General features: G+C 38.6%; 1 protein-coding gene across 1 annotated transcript in view; it reads left to right on the top strand.

The window, feature by feature from the left end:
- The window catches only part of LOC108423419 (leucine-rich repeat and fibronectin type-III domain-containing protein 2), a 166,238-nt gene extending 152,010 nt beyond the window's left edge, over nucleotides 1-14,228 (top strand). Inside the window, exons 4-5 of the mRNA XM_017690713.2 lie at nucleotides 4,179-5,574; nucleotides 12,247-14,228. Coding sequence (XP_017546202.2) covers nucleotides 4,199-5,574; nucleotides 12,247-13,207 — 2,337 coding nt within the window. The 5' untranslated portion in view covers nucleotides 4,179-4,198 and the 3' untranslated portion in view covers nucleotides 13,208-14,228. The remainder of the gene's footprint in view (nucleotides 1-4,178; nucleotides 5,575-12,246) is intronic.
- Nucleotides 14,229-21,505: the final 7,277 nt, after the last annotated feature.

Genomic DNA, 21,505 nt, shown 5'->3' with positions numbered 1-21,505 from the left:
CTGTCCGTCTCATTCTTTACCAGGGCTCCCTATATGTGCACAGCATTAGCAACATGTTAAAATACAAAGATCAGAGAGGAGTGGACTATGTTTTCCCCCATTTTTTCCCTCGTTCCAGATGTGTGAGAATAAATTGTCGCAGGCTTTTTTTGAAGTCATGTGTCCATCACAGTAACTGACACATCTTCCCAAGCTGCACAATGGCGTTTGAGCTATGGTGTGCAGAGTGGGTCATCCTGCACCAAAGTAGGGGGCAATCATTCAGCTACTGCGCCTTAAAATTAATAGAGTGCCACATACATGTAGAATAAATGTCAACATAGCTCAATGTGACATGACTGATAGTCGGGGAGTAATAAGTCAATGATGCCAACCGAAGTAATGGTGGTTGAGGAAATTAGCATGACTTTCACGTACTAAATAGGCCACTCTTACAGCTGTTCACCTCAAAGATAGTGGCGTTGACTCTTCATTAACCCCTTATATCCCATACATATTGCATCCCAAGATATTATTCAGTAACTACATAGAAAACAATTTAACCCTTGTGTGGTGTTCAGGTCTGTGGGACCCATTTTCAATGTTTACCAAAAGAAAAAATTATGTGATTTATTATTATTATTTTATTATTTCAACCTCAGATTGTTTGGCCTTTGCTCATTTTCTGTGAAGAACAAATAAAATAACACATTTTCAGTGACTTAACACTGTAAACCTCCTACACATTTATATTATATTATGTGGTGTTGGGGTGAACCTGTGGGGAGTAAACGTGTGGAGGTGCTGTGTCCTTCACTCTGTTCTCCTCCTGTATGGCCTGCTGTTACTGTGCATGTGTGTGTTTGTGTGTGTGTGTGTGTGTGTGTGTGTGTGTGTGTGTGTGTGTGTGTGTGTGTGTGTGTGTGTGAAGGTGGACAACAAGGACAGGCTGCTGACTGGCTACAGCTGCTAAAGAGTACCCTATGCTGGACACTTGGCATATTTTAAACATCTTTTTTACATAAATACAAATGACAAATTAATACTTACTGGCTATTTTCACTAGAAATGAAAGAAGTTTGATGTAGTCTCTTGACTATTACACAGCCCTGTAGCTCTTGGATGGACATGTCATTTTATCAGGCAATGCTAGGTATTCCTACTGTCTGCAAGCATTTTTTTGACATGTCACAGAACCACTATGTGATTTTCTTCGCAACAAAATAAAATCTTGGCATTCATATCTGGTTGCGGAGGCTGATTGTGTAAAACGCAGCACACAAAGGCTCAGTGAAAACCTTTCATCCATTGTGTCTTTCAGTTTACTTGTTTTGACTCTGTTGGTTTTGATTATATGGTCTAGGTAATCACCAGGCTTTCCAGCATTGCTGACTTCCTTTGGTTTTAAGGCCAGTTATTGTCTGGGCACACATGAATGTAATTCTATAGCAATGGAATTAAACTTTAACTTGGCACATCCCTCTTTTCAGTGCTATCCAAATGATGTTCAGTTTTTCCTCTACATTACTTCCTTCATTCTAATTTTTTTCCAGCTACAAATGTTCATTTCTGCATGCTGTCTCAATCCAATTATCTCTCTGTGACATGGAGTCAAAATGCAGCAGCTCCGCACTATGTAATTGCAAACTTGTTTCAGGACGGAACCAGCCTGTCGTGCGTAATGTCACTCATAATTATGAGTTATTGGATTCCCACTGTGTGTGTACAGAAGGTGAGGGGAGATGGGCACGGGATCCAGATTAAAGGCATTGATAAAGACATGTTTTATGGGAGGTGTGTTGTAGGATGTGAGCACTATTAACCTTGACTTTAATTCTTGGAAATTAAAGTCGCTCTGTTTCTTTCTCGCCTGGGATGTCACAGACATCAAGGCGGTTCTTCTGCTGCTCTAAGCCTGACTTGCCATTAAAGTACCGCTCCAGTGGAAAGCTGATTAAAATTGATTTAGGTTTTGAGTGTATTTAGAATTAATGATATAAATGTCCAGGGGAATTATGGGCCGTTGTCTGAGGGTAAGTCTGCCCATCCATTTCCTTAGTGTATGGGGTGATGGGTGGCTGGGTGAGTGTTAAAGCTGCTCGGCTATTCACGGATGCGGACAGAGACTAACAGCCTCGAAAAACGTCTGACTTGTCCAGCGCCCAGACATTTTTCATCCTTAAGCACTTTCTCAATACTCAGACAAAGCAGGAGGGAGAACAAGATGGCTGAGAGAGAGAGAAAGAGAGACAAAGAGAGAGAGAGAGCGAGAGAGAGAGAGAGATTGAGAAAGGAAGGAGGGGGGCGCTGAGGGAGACAATGGACTACCATGCTAAAAAGGGGCAGGGAGTAAGATTTTTATGTCCAAATTAGCTTTAAGTGGTGGTCATAACAAGTCACCCAGAATCTTGATGAGTCATTGGATGACATTCATCATAGCAAGTCATGTTTTTTTTGTAAAGCAACTTTTTCTGGAGCCTATCCAAGGTCGCCAGTCCACTGCATTTCCTACCCAGTGAATTCCAAATGACATTGCAAACCTCCTCTTTTATATGTCATTTTGATATTCTTGTCAGAATATTATAATTATTTTGCTTATTGTTAAACTTATTGTTACTTGTTTTAGGTTATTTTCTCTAGTGAAATAGTTTAATTCTGTTGGCAGATAAGAAGGAAGATTTTACTTGTTTCAAGCATTATTTCTGGAAACAAGCCACATTTTCTGCCAATAAAATAAAGCCATATTCCAGCTGAGTTAGTATCATCTTAGAGAAGTGCTGTCATTTGAGTGACTACTAACAAGATCCAGAATTTGAATCCGTGTAGCTTTTACAGCTCTGCCAAATAATTCCCATTTGGAATACCTTTTACATTTTTCAACTTGAAGCTCCTTTGATAGTAGTAGTCCTGTTTGAATCAACCATGCAGTACCCTTTTTTTGGCAACTGAGAGACAAAGCTAAAAGCTATAATGGAGTTTGGCACAGCTCGTTCATTCTCATATTCAAAACATGTCTACTATAATCTACATTTTCAATGATGGCCTAATTAAAATGAGAAGGGAAACAAAATATGTTGAATATACTTCTCATAGGAGAGTTCGACTTCTGTGTTGTTGAGCTGCATTTGTTAAAAAGCACTTTTTTGTATTTTTTTCCCTTGAGGTCCACTTATAGCATTTTTGTTTTTTATGTACCAAAATTAGAGCATAATCCATTCTTACCTGACCATTTTTCTGTTATTACTGTGCCTTTAAGACTGATATAAAATAACTGACCTCTGTTTTCATTTGATTGACTGCCCTGTATTGTTGCTAATTCCAAAAGTATTCAAATCTGAAAATTATTGGCTGAATGATTGAATTTTTATGAGCCTACTTAGCTCACTTAATGCTATTCTATCTGTTATTAACTAACATATTTTGTTGTTTGTTTAGAGCAACATGAATGTCCAGATGGTGATGTTTTGATCTGGATTATCTGGGGTAATTTGGGGAAATTACACAGGTAGTTTATCCCATAAGAATCCATTATAAGAATCCCATAAGAAGCCATTTATGAAGAATTTTTCATGGATAAAATTACTGAAAACAAGTAACAAACAAAAATCCTAGTAATATTCTTCAGTCTCATAATGAGAAATATAAGAAGTGTTTTTACTTGCCATGATAGCATTTTTTGGTATGATATGTATGACTGTCTCTTTCTTTTATACTCCGTCTCCAATCATAATGTATGCTTACTTTTCTTTGATTTCCTGAAGTTGTAATGATGCATGAGAAATAGATAGTTGAGAAAACAATGTCAGTGATTCATCATCTTCCAAAGAAAACTGTTGAGCCACCCCATTTTTATATGTTTTCCTTGCAAAATAATGGGTGCTGTAGATCTCATACGGATCATTAAAATGGTGAGAAAGGTTGAAAAATTGGATGCGTTGGAAAGAGAAATGTGTGGTGTCCCTAAGCTTCCCACTGTGACAGAAGAAGAAGTCAGGAGGCGTATGCACATGCCCAGTGCTACATATATACTTGTCTGTTTGAATTAGTTGTACCCTGAAGGGTGTAGAGATGGGATTAGCTCATAATGAGGACTGTACATTCTACAGACAGGCTCCGCAAAGGTACTGACACAAGTGTAATTGCTGTGTGTTTGTGTGAAAAGGACACACTGACCGCTATTTTCCCTCTTGCTTTTCCAGGCCCGTTTACATGATCTACCATGGCCAAAGTGCTCTGCAGCCTCCTGCTCCTGGGAAGTGCAGTGATGACGGCCATTGCCTGCCCTAAGTACTGCGTCTGTCAGAACCTGTCCGAGTCTTTAGGCACATTGTGTCCTTCTAAAGGCCTGCTCTTCGTCCCAGCGGACATTGACCGACGGACTGTGGAGCTGCGGCTAGGGGGAAACTATATCATCAGGGTCACACAACAGGATTTTGTCAACATGTCAAGCCTGGTGGACTTGACACTGTCAAGGAACACCATCAGCTCCATCCAGCCATTCTCTTTTGTGGATCTAGAGACTCTCCGTTCACTCCATCTGGACAGCAATCGCTTGACTGAGCTTGGCCCAGATGCCCTGCGGGGCTTGGTCAACCTGCAGCATCTCATCCTGAACAACAACCAATTGAACCGCATCTCTGAAGAAGCCTTCGATGACCTTCTGCTAACGTTGGAAGATCTTGACCTTTCCTACAACAACCTGCGGACCGTGCCATGGGAGGCCATCCGCAAGATGCTCAGCTTGCACCAACTCAGCCTCGACCACAACCTTATCAGTTACATAGCTGAGGGTACTTTCACGGACCTTGACAAGTTGGCTAGGCTTGATCTCACCTCAAACCGGCTCCAGAAGCTTCCACCAGACCCTATATTTGCTCGTTCTCAGACCAATGCAGTTCTAAGTACCCCATTTGCTCCAGTGCTTTCTCTCAGCTTCGGTGGAAACCCCCTTCACTGCAACTGTGAGGTGCTGTGGCTGCGCCGGCTTGAGCGTGAGGATGACATGGAGACTTGTGCTTCACCTCCCAGTCTGAAAGGACGGTACTTCTGGTATGTACGTGAGGAGGAGTTTGTCTGTGAGCCACCTTTGATTACTCAGCACACCCACAAGCTTCTGGTGCTTGAGGGCCAGACAGCTAGCCTACGTTGCAAGGCAGTGGGTGACCCCATGCCCTACATACACTGGGTGGCCCCTGATGACCGTCTCATCAGTAATTCATCAAGAGCCACCGTCTATGAGAATGGCACTCTTGACATCATGGTCACCACTGCCAAGGATTATGGCACTTTCACTTGCATTGCTGCCAATGCTGCAGGAGAATCCACAGCCTCCATTGAGCTTTCCATCATTCAGTTGCCTCATCTGAGCAACGGGACAAACCGTACCTCACAGCCCAAATCCAGGCTGTCCGACATCACTAGCTCCACAAAGACTAGCAAAGGGGAGACCAAAGCCCAGCCGGAACAGGTGGTGAGTGTGTCAGAGGTCACTTCAGTCTCTGCCCTGGTCAAGTGGACAGTGAGCAAAGCAACCCCCAAGGTGAAAATGTACCAGCTCCAGTACAACTGCTCCGATGATGAGGTCTTGATTTACAGGTAAACATTCAAAGAGTCTTGACCCTCTAACCACTTGTGAATACTAATTATTGTACAAATAAGCTTGCCTCTTTTATCTCTCTCTTTCTGTCTCTATCACTTTCTCACTTGCATTAGTCAGCCTAAGCAATACAGTTTTTAATTATCTTATGCTTTATGTTGGATAAAAGGATGCCTCTTAGTGAGAAATAAATGTGAAGATCTAATAATAATTTGAATACAGAAAAAGGTTCTAATTATGTTTTCATTAAGGGTAATGCTCACCTACCATAACTTGTATTTTCTTCCATCAGGCACATACAAATCAACATAATTTTATGTTTTTTTTTTAATGTAATGTGCAACAGCTGAACATTTTCTTCATTACATTTACTCCATGAAGGTTTTATATTCATGACCTGTAAGTGTTTAATTCATTTGTGGTCAGTGACACTTTCTCATGCTCCATTGCTACAGTTTTAGCCCATGTTTATGATGTTCTACCTTCTTCATGATGCATTTATCACTGGAAGGAACTTTGTCTCAAGCTGTCATTTTGGCTGGCATGTGTTTTGTCCCTGGTCTGGCTTTGCAGAGTGTTTCCTTTTTTGCCAAAGGCTTGCACAGAGAGCATCGAGCTGCACTTCGTGATATTCTATTATTGTCGTTGCATGGATCATCTAATTACGTGCCTTTTCATTGACTCATCCTTTACTAAATTAGTCACCTCCACCGGCAAACCGTAACCTATCAACAGCACACTCTAGTCTAATCTATACTTCCCCTGTGGAGTGGTAGCGGGTGGTGGAGGACTGTTATGGGGATTTACAGTCAGGGTTATGTAAATCACAGTGTCTACTGCATGGAAATTGTGTGGGAATCGGTAAGACAGAGATAACGCCACTGTGAAGTGCAGATACAGTGAGTTATGTGTCAGCCATAAACTGTATGAAACACACCAATGAACACTTTTAGCCATTCTTTATGCCAGAACCGTTCCTGTGTCAAAGCAATGTGCGATATATTGCTAACAACTGGAGCGGTGCCCGTGAACGCGTAGAAGAGCTATTTTTGCCAGCTTTAGTTCATTTGCTCCATCCAAACCTCTTTCTTTCTGAAAAAAAAACAAGCTTTCTTATTTGCATACTTCAATTTGTCAGCTTGTATTTGCAATATTCACAAGTTTTTGACAGCCAGATCATATCCTAGGGACAGCCAATGAATATATCATGGAACTTTCATTAGGCGTTGAGTCTATTCGACTATCAGACATATAGCAGAAGGGGAAAACAAAAGTATTTGTCAGAAAGAAGTTAATCAATTTAGTTGAGCTAATAGCATATGCTTTCTTATTTCTGCCTGTGATTAATTATTATTTAGCGTTCATTTTATACAGGGATGATTTGCTTAAACAAAATGTTCCTGCAGGCTGTATTAACAGAATGATGCAAAATGACTGTAAACAAACAAATAGATCTGTTGCCAGTGAGTCATTCTCAGAAATTCAGGATTCAAGGACTGTAGCCTGCTTTTTTTAGTTGTATGTCAAAAGCCCTGTTCAGTTTTCCACCAAAATCATGCTCAAATGAACCACCTCCAAAGTTCAATATATACTCTAGATGATGGGCATTCTTGTGTAAAGAATATACTAGATCAAGAAGAGGCTTTTATACAGGCAAGTGCAGGTCAAATGCAAATACTGTAAAGCTTTTAAATAATTGCCATAACAATATGGTTAGTAAAAGTAATGTAGTCTAGGCATAGTATGGCTACAATTACAAAGTAACAAGAAAAAAGACCTATAAAGACTCAAATGTTTTAGAAGTGACCAATATTCTGGGCATAGTACTTGCACATTATATTTTATCCGAAACAGCTGGACAATTGTTTGTAATATAGCTTTATTTCAGGCCCTCTGATTTCAAATTCATTAGATCACTGTCTGCACCATGACAAGATTGGTCAGTAAATGATAGAACTCCAGAGAGAATATGAGGTATAATTTTGACTGTTATGGTGAGATCATGACTAAATTGTCTTCTAAGCCAAAAATAACAAAAGTTGTTTTCTTAATATCACTACTTATGTGTCTTTTGATCTCAAAATAACAAAAGTTGTTTTCTCAAGATTATAACTTTATATTATCAAGTTATCTTGAGAGTTATCTTGAGTTATCTTTTTTATCTTGAGGTCACAGGACAATTAAGTTGTAACCTCTAGAAAACAACATTCTCTATCTTGAGATCACAAGAAAAATAAGTCATGCTCTTAAAATAACGGTTCAGAAAATTCTATCTCATGCCCTCTCTGGACTTCCGTAGTAAAAAAGAAACAACAACAACAAAAAAAAAAAAACATGTAAGCTGCTAAACACGAGACCCAAAATTCAGACCTCTGTCATTTTTGGACCATGAAGTTAAACAGCAACTTCACCAATTATCCAAAGTTTCTGTGTAACATTTTATGTTAAAGTTGTTCAACTTACCGAGAATTATTCATGGGACTGGTCTAAAAGCTTCTAACAACTACCTCACATGATATTGCATCACATGAAATGGTTATGAATGCATTGTCTGATGCTTTAAACACTGTTTTATGATCATTTTAAAATTGAGATTTTGGACTAAAACATTCATTTCCAAAACATTGTAAATAATTTAAACCCTATATTTAATAGAAATAAGTACAAAAACAATACACCAAATGTTGAAACTGAGAAGCTTTATCATTTTATTTGAAAAATATATGCCCATTTTGAAGATGTCCCAACTTTTGGAAACAGGGCTATTATTTCCTGAAATCCATCAATGGTGGAGAGGTAGATGGAGGAGTTGTGAGCCAAAAGAAAATTTATTTTTTCATACTTTCCATTATTTTACCTTTATTAATATGACATATGAATAAAGAATAAAAGGGTGTGTGTAGGTTCACTAGTGGATATGGACAGAAAATAAAATGGTTATGTTGCATAGACATTGTGCCACCTAGTTCCTGTCACCACCGTGGTAAAGGAATCTGAGTCAGTTAGTTTCTCAGTTACACATGAAACTAAGAACCGCAAAAGCACTCTGAAGGACTTTGTTTGCATCTCATTGTTTTTGAACTACACACAGAATTTTTTAAAAAGCAGTTCTCTTTTAAGTCCAGGGCTATTCTCTTCCTACAGAGATTGACAGGCAAAGCTGATCTGAGCAGAAAGTAGGGGAAAGAAAATTAGCAATATGCGAGCAGAAAAATGGTTGAAGACTTTTATAAAGCTGCTACTCTGGAATATAGCATCTTCCCCTGTGATAGGAATGTAATTATGACTGAGTAATGGACTTCCTCGACATGGAGGCTTAGTGTAGTCAATGCGTCACACCACCATGCCACTGCTGATATGACTGCAGTGGGCTGCTGAAGGAAGGATGTATCACATACCCTTTATGAGCATATAAAATATATCAGTTCTGTACACCATGCGGTTAGAAACCATGTCTGTTGCTTGGTGACCACAACTACTGTAAGATTGCGGTTGAAATTGGACGGTGGTGTATGTATGGAAAACCCAAATGAATTCATTTATTTTCAATGTATACGTATTGCCTTATAGAAGGATTCACATACTGTCAATGCTACATGTGGTGTCCATTAGTTTATCACACTTATCTCAAGTGTAATGAAAAAAAGAATCAGAATACTGTATGTAAATAAGTGTACGCTTCACATGCATTTGGTTCTGCTGCTCAGTCTGCCTCTTATCTGTCCGACTCACCTGTACGGATGGTGTTTCCACCCACTTGTAATCTTGGCCACAGTTTACGAGCAAGAAATGAAACCCACCTGGAAAATAAGGTGCAAGTGCTTCTTTCCTAATGGCTGTTTTGTCTCACTAATTATGCAGGAAATATACGAGGAGTGCTCTCAGAACAGCATGGCTGGCTAATCAATTAGACCTTAATTAAAAATTTCTGTCTATTTCACCACTCAGGAATCTTCAAAGAATGCACTGGACGGTGATATTTGGGCCTGATGATTGCCTGTGATAATTACTTTGTTTCTTTTTCAGAAGCTCAAAAAAACGCTTTGCTCATTTTGTTCCCCAAGCAGAGGATGAGGTCATGATACACACACTTCATCCCTGCTGAACGCAGTCAAACTTTGGCTTACCTTTAGGCAGTAATTAACCTGCAGAAGAGAACCAATGTACTACACTTACTGCTGGTCCTTTTGTTAATTTATTTGTTTTGTTCTCCTGAATGTTGGCATACATTACTGTGCGAATGTCAGAGACCACCCTTCATTTATTTAATGTCCAGGCAAAATGGCCATAAAGTACAAGTTATTCATTTCTAGCATAAAACTTTTCAGTATTTAGTGTCCACTCTCCACCTTTGTTACAGTTTCTAATCTTTTCTCGAGACTTGCTTTCAGTTTTTCAGAGAAATCCACAGATGTTCTTCCACACCTCTGAAAAATTCGTCCTAGACGGTTCTTATCATTTCTGATTCTCACGATCCAAGCAAGACTCATTAGTCCATAAAACCTTTCTTCACATCTCAGATGTCCAGTTCCAGTCTTCTAGTGCAAATTCTTCTTTTTTTCCATTTCTCTTCTATTATTTTTCTAACGGCTTCTGGACGGCTACACATCCTTTCAGATCCACGGCGCTGAGTTGTCTCCTCACAGTGGAAGGATGGACAGAAACAACTGTGGATGTTTTCAGATCTGAAGCAGCTTGATTTTCTCCTCTCTCTGCTGTTTATTTGATGGGGACAGTTTTGGTGGTATATCAGGTCTTGCATGGCTTTTAGGAGTCATTTTTTCTTTATATTGTTTAATAATTCTGAAAATCTAAATTTGCTAAATCCTGTTCTTTCACTGATTTTCCTTCTATCAACATGACTCACCCTAATCTGTCCTGAAAAATAACTTGTACCTAATTATTTTACTTAATCAACATTTTGAGTCAATTTTAAATAAATGAAGGTTGATCTCTGACAGTATACACAATGTCAATATATAAATATATCCAAAGCACAGCATTGTATATATTATCTCATTAGAATTACAGACAAAGAACTACAGAAATGTTACACACAGCTCTAAAATTTCATTTGGATTTCAAATTGTGTTTTATTATGTTAGCAGAACTGATAATACACTGTAAAAAGTGGATTGTCAGATCAACGAAGTCAAATGACTTCATGTGGTAACAAGTAAACTCATTTTATTTAACCTAAATAAATGCTTTAAATGAACAATTCTTTCAGTTGGTGCTTTGATTTGATTTGGATAAAATGATTTCAATTGCTTGTTAGTATGTCATGTCCCCACCTTCCCCCTCTGGGGAGACTGACTTGGACTCTCTCTGACTCTGCCCACTCTCCTCCTCTCCCACACTCCTGCATCTCCTTTCAGACTCATTAAGACTGCTACATATAGTCCTTTGTTTCCACTGTTTCTGTGAAGTCTGTGTTGCTACCTGTGTTCAGTCCCTGAGTTCTGAGCCTGTTTCTTGCGTTTGGTTTTCCACTGGTTTTGGCTCCCACTACTCCGACCCCTGCTTACCATGATAATGAGTATCAAAACACCTTTAATCAAGTCACTTTGTTCTTGCAACCTGCCTCAGCCCCTACATTGCACACCACCTGAAGTAATGTTTTTAGGTTGATCTGATGAGCCTTTTTTACAGCGTACTATGATCATTAACACCTCTTGCACATCTCACCCATTCTTCATCACAAGTTATGTTATGATTATTATATTATGTGATGTGATTATATTATATGATGACAGTTGGTGTGGCAGATTTGGTGCTCCCAGTAACAAGTCACGGTGTGCCACAGGCAGAATCCTTTGAAAATGCATGGCATTGACATTTTGAATGCTAATGTTAATGGACAATAATGGCTGAAATACCCATTTACAGCTGTTTATGATTTATGAGAACTCCTTTTTTCTGCAAAGTGTTTGTTTTTGTTATTTCCACAAATATGGTCAGAAAAATTCCTCTGGAATGCAAATGAAGCCTATACTAAGTTCATAATAGAACCACCACTTGTTTCCATTTTTATACAGTCTACTTTTATAGCACATTTAGAAGATTTATTTGCAGTTTGGGGTGAAATTTATTCTGAAACTATTTCTTATCGCTTTCTCTTGGCTCCCTTTGAGTACTGCTAATCAAAATATACATATAAACTAGAAATTTGATTATGGCACACTGATATATGTGGAGATCTGACACTTGCTGTTCTCTTTATGTTAGCATGGGGCCAGGTTTTTTTCTCAAGTATTTTAATGATGTTCTTTCAGTACAGATGCTTTGAATCTATTTTCATTTTTGGGGGTATTGCAAGTCTATTAAATGCCCTCATCAAACTGAAATTCAAGTGTGATACAAATCAGATATTTCATCCTAATTAAAATTCCATCACAGCAAAGAAATCACTAATTGTTTTCTACCAAGTAGTAGAACACCATGCATATTGAATCAAACATAAAGCTTCAAATGAAGTAATCACTCCAAATGACTCTGTGCATTTTAATAATTACTTACTGTGTCACATTTGGCAGAAGCTTTGATCTCTTCTATTTTTGCTCAGTGAGTCACGGTTATTGTTGATATGAAACACTGCTTAGACTTTGGTTGAACTCTCTTTGCTGCAAAGCCTGTATTAAAGCTGTATTGTTTTTCTTTCTTGTTCAAAGGATGATCCCTGTGACCAGTAAAGCCTTCATGGTCAATAATTTGATGCCAGGGATGCAGTATGACCTGTGTGTGCTGGCCATCTGGGACGACACAGCTACCACACTGACCGCCACCAACATAGTGGGCTGTGTGCAGTTTGCAACCCGTGATGATTATCCTCGTTGTCAGTCACTTCACAGTCAGTTCCTTGGTGGCACTATGATATTGGTCATTGGCGGTGTGATTGTGGCCACTCTTCTGGTCTTCATCGTCATCCTCATGGTGCGTTATAAAGTCAGCGGTGGTTCACAGGTAGCCAAATTGGTTACAGTGAGCAACACCTACTCGCAGACCAATGGTGGAATGCAGGCAGCACAGTGGCTCAATGGAGCACCTGCACCCCCGGCACCTAAAGCTGTTGTCGTGATGCGGGACGAGGTGGTGGAGTTTAAATGCGGTTCCTTGCAAAGCAGCATCTCCTCCTCATCCTCAGCAGACTCCATTGGTTGCGAGAAGGTACAGCGATATGATCTGCGTGGTGAGTCCAGCACTCTGCCCAACCGGTGGAGGCAAGCTCCTGCCAAAACGCGACCCAACCTGGACCACTTGCTGGGAGCCTTCGCCTCTCTGGATTTGAAGGCCCCAGCCAGGGATCCAGGTGGTCCTTCCTGCTCAGGAGCTATGACGGCAGCAATGGGACCCCCCTCTGACAAAGAGCCGCTGCTGGGCCGTGGGGACTCCAAGCTTGGAAGGTTGCTCATGCTGCCATTGGAGAGCAAGCCCAAGCGCAGCCATTCCTTTGACATGGGTGACTTTGGTGCTTCACAGTGCCTTAGCTACCCAAGACGCATCAGCAACATCTGGACTAAACGGAGCCTCTCTGTGAACGGCATGCTGCTGCAGTGTGACGAGAGCGAGGGGGAAGGGGATAAAGGAACGTTTAGCAGCAGCTCAGAGTGGGTCATGGAGAGTACAGTCTGAAAAACCACGAGCCTCATCTTGTCTTGTCTATCAGAAAAGGCCAGAAAGTGGACACCAGCCATATCTGGTTAAGAGCAAATGGACTATTGACTTTCCACAGCAAGAAGGAGACTTAAAACTACCCCAAAAGGATAACTGAAAGGATCGAGGTGTGTAAGACTGTGTACTGCATGAATCCCCCATGTTAATGATATTGTCCTTCTGTCCATTTGATCACACTACAGACTTCAGGTTGACATTCTGTGCGTGAGTGTGGCGAACAGCCAAGGCCAGGGCTGGCCCTCATCACTTAAGCCTGAATGGGACACTGCTCACTGACTGCCTTTAACAATGCGAGGGCAGGTGTCGATAGATGCCCGATCTTGAATGATGTGGGAGAATCTCAGAGAAGCGTGAGGAAATAAAAGAGAGTGGCTTTCTTAGGCTGTGCACTGCACATAGCCAAGAGGATTTATCCCAGCTAAGCGGATGTGCATCACAATAGGACTGAATGCACGCATCAGATGGGAATACATTTTTACCAAGAGAACAAATAAAAAAAATGCAAATGAATAAAGTATTTTTTATTTTCTTTTTGTATCATTTCTATCTTTCATTATCTGCAGCATCAACCCACCAAATATTTCCCTTTTTTCATGAAAGGAAAGCAAATGGGTCTGCAAAACAACATCCCACCATAACAGCCTGTCCAATCCAACAGTAAAACTGGTTCATTTATATTAGTAGGATTGGAAAGTAAAAATTTTAAGAATAGAGATGTACTTTTAAAATAGGTTACAGTGCTGTGCAAAAGTCAGAGACCACCCTTTGTTTAATTCATTTCCAGTCAAAACAGCATATTATTTTTTCAGTATCAGGAAAAAAAATTAGTTTAGGTTTAATTAATTAGGTTTAAAATTACTCAGAAGCTTCAACAACTAAACATGATCTCAGATTTTTCAGTATTTAGGATGTCAACAATTGACCTTTATTATAGCTTCTATTTTTTCCAGTAGACTTGCTTTCAGTTTTTTCACAGAAATCTGCAGAGGCAGATTTCCATACCTCCAAAGTTCTTCTTTTTTTTTTTTAATTATATTTTCTATTTCTTTTGATTCAAGTAATCCCAAACACAGTCAATAACTTTAAGGTCCAGGGGTCAGCAAGATGTGGATCTGGAGTTGTATGCAGGTCTTTTACTTCCCTGTTGTAGCACCACAGCAAAATTAGATTTTAGGTAAAAATTAATCAAGTAAAATAATATACAGTTTAACAACAAATGTTTTTAAATACTGGAGTTGCAAAACTGCTAATTCCTGCTAATTAACCCTGAAGGTTGGCATGCAGACTGCTGACTAGCAACACAGACAACAATCTCGCCTAGCTAGTAGCTAACAAAACGGCAAAGAGAAAGATTTAAGATGAACATTGATAAGCTGGTGAGTGAGAAGCTGACTTCAGCCTGTAAAAAGTCAAAGGTTGAAAGATATTTTACAAGAAACTGTACTATTAGAGAGGTTTTCTGCCAGAAATGTGAGAAAAGTGGCTATAGCTGAGCTTAAAGAAGAGCTAAAAAGTCTGTGTTTTCCTTTATATTAAATATATTTGCCTATATTAACACATTAGCACATAATGAAACATATTTACAGCGAAGATCATAAAATGGACATAAAATGTTGTGGTTCACAGTGTGATTTGATTTTTGCTGAAAGGACATATTGGCTCTTCTTAACATTTGAGTTGGCCAGTTGATTGTACTAAGAATACCATCAAAATACCATTTTTTCCCATTTTTGTCTGTTTCATTTTCTTAGTAATGTCTTCTTGACAGCTATGCATCCTTTCAGATCCATAGCACTGAGTTCTTCTAACAGTGGAAGGATGGACAGAAACACCTGTGGATGTTTTCAGATCTGAAGCAGCTTGATTTTCTCCTCTCTCTCAAATATGAAAACTGTTTATAAATACTGTTTATCAGTAGCAGTTTTGGTGGTCTACCAGGTCTTGCGTAGGTGTTAGAAGTCCCATTTGCTCTGTTTCATTTAAAAAAAAAAAAAAAAAAAGATATAAAACTCCAGTTTTTGGAAACTTCTGTTTTTCACTTATTTACCTTTGATGTCTTCCTTGTGAAAGCAGACTGTCTTTTATCTAATCTCATTTTAAAAATCTCCTAAAGAGTGAATAAATTAATATACATTTTGAGTGGAAATTAAATCAATGTAGGGTGATCTCTGACTTTTGCACAGTACTGCAGGCGATGATGGACGTATCTGGTGAAAACAGAGTTCCATCTCATTTTAAATAAAAATAGACCATGACTTTTTGACATTTTGGTGCCTCTCTGTTTAGTTAATTAGTGTATTTAAGTATTTCTTAGTAAATTCCAAATGAATTGAGTATTAAATGGTGTATGGTTGAATGGTACACATTAGCCAGTGGAGAGTATTACTGAGTGCAGTAAAAGGAATGATAGTAAATCAGTTTTCATCTTCAGGCTGACAATGTACAGGGTTATTTTAACTTTGACATAAAATCTTTCCACTCTTCACTTAAATCCTCTGTTTGCATCAGTTAAGGTAAAACTCTGCCCATCAACTTTCTAGTTCTGATACAAGTTTAATACAATTGCTGTAGAAGTCATGACAGTGCCAAGCAAGAAATTACAAAAAAATAAGTAATCTGTCCCTGATCAAATTTCAAATTCTGTTTTGTCAGGTCAACATTTCAAAACATGTGAACATTGTCTAATTTTGTTATGTGGAAAATGTTTATTTTTCTATTTTACACACAGACAAGAGTTTTATTGCCTTTGTTACATATACATGTGTCAGGTTAGGGCATTCGGAAAGGAAAGAATGAAGGGAAACATTACCAACTAACAAACAACCCATCATGTCAATGACAAAGTTATTCACAATATGAATTTCTGACTGGGTCCTCGTACATATTTTTCTTTTAACATTTAAATTTCTATTAAAAAATCGGGAATTGATTTCATTGTTTCATTGTTTTGGTTTGTCACTGCTCTTGGTGTATGATTCTTTCTATTGGATTTTTTGTACAGTATAGCTATGTGAGAATGTACGAAAGCAGACTGTACAGTGATATTTTTATTTTCTTGGTCAGCAACAGTAAGAAGGTGCTTCAATGTGTTGTCATGACATAAGCGTGTATGTGAAGTTACATAGACACATTTTACCCTTGAGTTGTAAAAAGGAAGAAAAAGAAAAGTCTTATGTGAAACATTTCTGTGTTCAAAAGATCTTTTTTGCTACAAAAGAAAAAGATAAATGAATTCCTAAAGTCAAACATGTGGCTGTTTTCTTCTGTTCAAACTCAGCATTTAGTTTGTTTTGCTTGGTCCACACAGATGTTGGCTGGTTATAAAGCCTCAGCACGTTCTTCATGTATGGAAGCCTGACTGTATCAGGTAGACAAAAAAATGTGTTCGTTCATTATTTTTTCCCCTGTTTGTATGTATATTTTGACTTATCATGTCAAAAGTTGACTTTTCATCTCAAAATAATGACTTCTGTTTTGATATTTTGAATAAGTAAGTCAAAATAAAGCCCTGCGATGGACTGGCGACCTGTCCAGGGTGTATCCTGCCTTCCGCCCGAAGACTGCTGGGATAGGCTCCAGCACCCCCCCGCGACCCTGACGGAGAAGCGGCTTAGAAAATGGATGGATGGATAAAACAAAATAAAAAGCTATTATTCTTTGAGAAATTTTGAGAGAAAAAGTCATTGCTTTCAGGAAATACATAATAAGTCAAAATATTAAGAAAATGACATTCTTTTATCATAAAAATACAGAGATTTTTTTATTGATTATTTTTATCTGGTGTAAAAGGTGTTAAGCAGTTTGTTGTACAGCTGTCTCTGAGAAACAGCAATGGCAGCCATGTTAACACCAAAATAAGATGAACTTTTTACAGTAGTCAGTATTTATTATCAATTTTTACCATCACATTAGGTCTGTTGTTTATTCTCAGTTGTGTAGGTGGGATGATGAAATCTCTGAAGACACTATCTGGATTTAAACATGAACAACTTTATTTCAAATTAAAAGATAGCACTAAAAGCCCTTGTTGCAGAGACCCAGGAGCCAATGTGGAATCTCTCCCAAGTCCGAGATGCTTCAGCTTTTTAAGGCAAAATTTAACACACATAATGCAAAATCCATACATTAGCATGTGACAATATCTTATGGTATGGCTTACATCTGGTTTTTGTTATTATGGCCTCAGCTTCTAGAAAGACAGAGAGGCCCAACTCTCTCCTGGGACCTGAAGCCTTTTTCAGCCAGAGCTCCATTGAAACACATGGAGCCTTTTGATAGTACTTTAAGACAGCAAACAGCTACATGTATATTAAAGCCCAATATCATCTCAATATCATATATAACATTTTATCAAGCCTGATACACTTCAGGTCCACCCACTTTTATTACTGATCCAGCTAAAATGACTGCTCAGATTTACTTTCAATGCTAAAATCTTATGAGTAAATTATGAAAAAAGGCTTTCCACAAAATTCCATTTTGGAATGTGTATGTGGGAATTTTTGCCCATTCACTAAAAAGAGCATTTGTGGGGTCAGGCTCTGATGTTGAACAAGAAGGCCCGGCTCACAAATGACATTCTAATTCCTCCCAAAGGTGTTTAATGGGGTTGAAATCAGTAGGTCACTGGAGTTCCTCCACAACAAACTTGCCAGCCCATGTCTTTATGGGCCTGGCTTTGTGCACTGAGGCAAGGGGAAACGGACTTCCTCAAACTGTTGCCACAAAGTTGATCAGCATAGAATTGTCTAAAATGTTTCTGTATGGTGTAGCATTAAAATTACCCTTCACAGAAACTAAGGGGCCCAAACCCTGAAAAACAGCCCCAGACCATTATCCCTCCTCCACCAAACTTTACACTTGGCACCATGCACCATTTCCTTCTCCTGGCATCTGCCAAACTCAGATTTGCCCATCAGACTGCTAGATAGTGACCAGGGCAGATTCATAGGAGTTTCATGAACTGACAAAAGTGGTATTCTATGACAGTGCCATGCATAAAGTCTCTGAGCTCTTCAGTACAACCCATTGTACTGCCACTATTTATCTATAGAGATTGTATTACTACATGCTTAATTTTATACACATTAGCACTGGGTGTATCTGAAATGCCTGAACTCAATAATAATGAGAGTTGTCCACAATGTTTTGGCAATATTGTGTATGTGACATTTTTATTATTAACCAATCAAATTCCCAGTTTAATCATTAACCATAGCTTTGAGGTTTCATTGCTCTCTCCTGAACCACCAACACGCTTTCAAAGAAACAATATATGTATTAAATGTCATCACTCTGACATGAGAAGTATAAGTTTATTGAATTCTGCATAATCAGTGATACTGTCAGTATTTTGGAGATAAATGTAGGGAGGACCATTACATAGATTAAGGATAGGAAGCACATGAATGCAGCTTTTTTTTTTGAGAGTGTAAGTTGGTGAGCATACAAATATAAAATTAGATAAATACAATAACTATAGTTACCTAAATATGAAGGTGCCACAATCATCATCCTTCTCAACCAGGCATAAATGTCAGAAATCAGCAGCATATGAAAGACATTAGTCATTATTGCTCCTGTGTACAAAGTAAAAGATGCGATGTCTTTTGAGTTGTATGATATCTGAATGATATTTCGCAACATTATACATATCACTGTTGCCGGAAGATAACCTCTTATGTCAATTTTTGATGTGAAAATGCCTGTTGCCCTTTATATTGTTTGTAAATTTCATGATGATTGGACCAAAAGAAATGGCCCACAAATTACTTGGAAACATGTCTGGTTCCATTGATTTATATTAAAGTTAAAGTGTGTTTTTTCCTTCTCCTGTAAAGTTACCATTTTGGAAATACAATGTTTTATTCTGATAACATCGATATATATATATATATATATATATATAGGGGGGAGATTAGGCCCATATATCCATATCAGCTGTCATGACACTGCTACTGTTCATGACATCTGCCCCCAAAACCACAGGTTAAGCAAGACTAAATATTTTCAGACTTCTTCACACTGAGAATCTGAAGAGAGCGCCTTAGAGGACATGAATAAAACACAAATTACTTAAATGAATACATTCATAAAGTATTAAAACAGGACAGAGCCTGAGAGACACAATGATTTTTAATGCTTAATCTGATATTAAACACAGTGTCATACACAGTAACATCAGCTAGCTGAGGAGATACACATGCCATTTTAACATTTATACACTGCATGTTTGAGTTACTACTCAGAATCTGCAATGCTTTGGGAATCTTTCTGAATGCTGCTGTGCAGCATGTGCCAGGAGGAGATATCTTGAAACTGCACTCAACTGTGTTTACATCAACAAATGACATTTATCTGTTGGCTTCGGTAGGTGCATAGAATTAAATAGGATAACAGCCTAATGGATAGTGGGGGAATGCAGAGGTTTATCGCAGATGATTAGTGCAGGGACCTGTGCTCATCAAGGCCTAATCAAGGAGTTCAGTGCCCACCTCACCTCAGCACTGCCCTTATTAAACCAAGGAGACAAGCTGTTGATGGCCAGGCCACACAATAAGACTGAAACGCGTATAATCTGTCAGATAATGCACTTAGTACTGCACTGTACAAACGTAATCTTCCCAAGCTGCATGCAGGTAGATTATCGGAATACCAAGCAGCTCCAGGTACCCAAATTACAATGTGTTTCAGAACGTCTGGACTGCTTAAATTGTCAGAGTTTTACATCTAATTGGAGACATTCTGAAGAGCTATGATTTTTTTTCCCCTGGAAATTCCTTGGACCTTCTGACTTCTTACGCAAATCATTTTTATACTTCTTAAGTGAGACAGAAAGAAGAACATTTGAAGTGCTAATTGTGCACTGAGGGAAATAATGAGGTACAAGGACACCGACATGTCCCCAAATGATGGTTCTACATCCAGTGACAGAATAAATATTGTCAAGGCAAATACCACATCTTTCAGCTATTTGCTAATGCCAGTGTGGTAGGGAATACAATTAAATAGAAATTAGGGATGTGAAGCATCAGCAGCTGCAGGAACAACTATGGCAGCCAAAATAAATGCTTTAACAGGTCAGTTTCTGAGCATTTTTGAGCAAGAAGCATCCTACTTTGGGATCACCTACCCATCCCAATCATATCATGGCTGTTCAAACAAAACCAAAAAACTCCATAATGGTAACTTTACAGCAAAAGGTTAAAACATTCTTTTTTATTTTTTAGATTTTTTTCCAAGTAATTTTGAACCTTTTCTCTTGATCAATTCTTTGTAGCATGTTCATTCACCGTAAAGGACAGATGATATGTAGATGAAAATAAATGGAGACACATATTTTTGATATGGCAGCGATATGACACTGTTGTTATGACAACATTCTTTTGTATGCAGAATTTGGGAAAGAATTAATGATTCAATTCATTTTCATCAGGAACAAAGGAGAAAATATATAGATTTACTGTTATTTTTCCACAAATTATACTGACTACATTTTAAAAAGTACATATTCTGGGACCCTGATGCCTGGAGACCCTAATTGACATATACACTATTTATAATAAGAAACAGCCCTTGCCAGCCTTGGAATTCAGTCACTAAGGCCCAATCCCATTTCACCCCTCGCCCCTACCACTTAGCCCTTAACCCTTCATTTTACACGTTTCCCTAGGGGTAGGTGTCCTGATTTTTGTTGAGATAGTGTCAGGACTACATGACCCTCCAAACAGAGGTGTTTCAGAGACGCACTACAAACAGAGTGTTATGAGAAGATGACAAGATGGCTGTGCAAGTGACCAAAGAAACCCATAAATGTGATTATTGTTTCCTTTAGAAAGTTACGATAACCACTGTATTGTCTTAGTTTAATGTTGTTTGAATGTATTATGATCTTTTCTTCATAACAAGCATTAAAAAATCACTAAAAGTGTGCTGATGTCTCGGTAGATAAATACATCTCGGTAAATACAATTCCCATTCTACCATAAATAATCCAGCAGTACAGACGCCTTTACATCACAGCACAATAGAAAATGAAACATTCTTTGCTCACTAAGATAACTTTCAGAAAAATCGACAAATAACATTTGGCTGATGCTCTTATCCAGAGCGACTTACAACTTCATCATTTTTACACAGGTAGGCGAAGGTGGTGTTAGGAGTCTTGCCCAAGGACTCTTATTGGTATAGTGTAGGGTGCTTGCCTTGGTGGGGGATTGAACCCCAGTCTACAGCGTAGAAGGCAGTGGGTTACCC

Source organism: Pygocentrus nattereri, chromosome 10 (genome assembly GCF_015220715.1).
Source record: "Pygocentrus nattereri isolate fPygNat1 chromosome 10, fPygNat1.pri, whole genome shotgun sequence".
Classification (NCBI taxonomy): Eukaryota; Metazoa; Chordata; class Actinopteri; order Characiformes; family Serrasalmidae; genus Pygocentrus; species Pygocentrus nattereri.
Note: the sequence above shows the minus strand (reverse complement) of the source record. Positions and strands in the feature narration are given on the sequence as shown.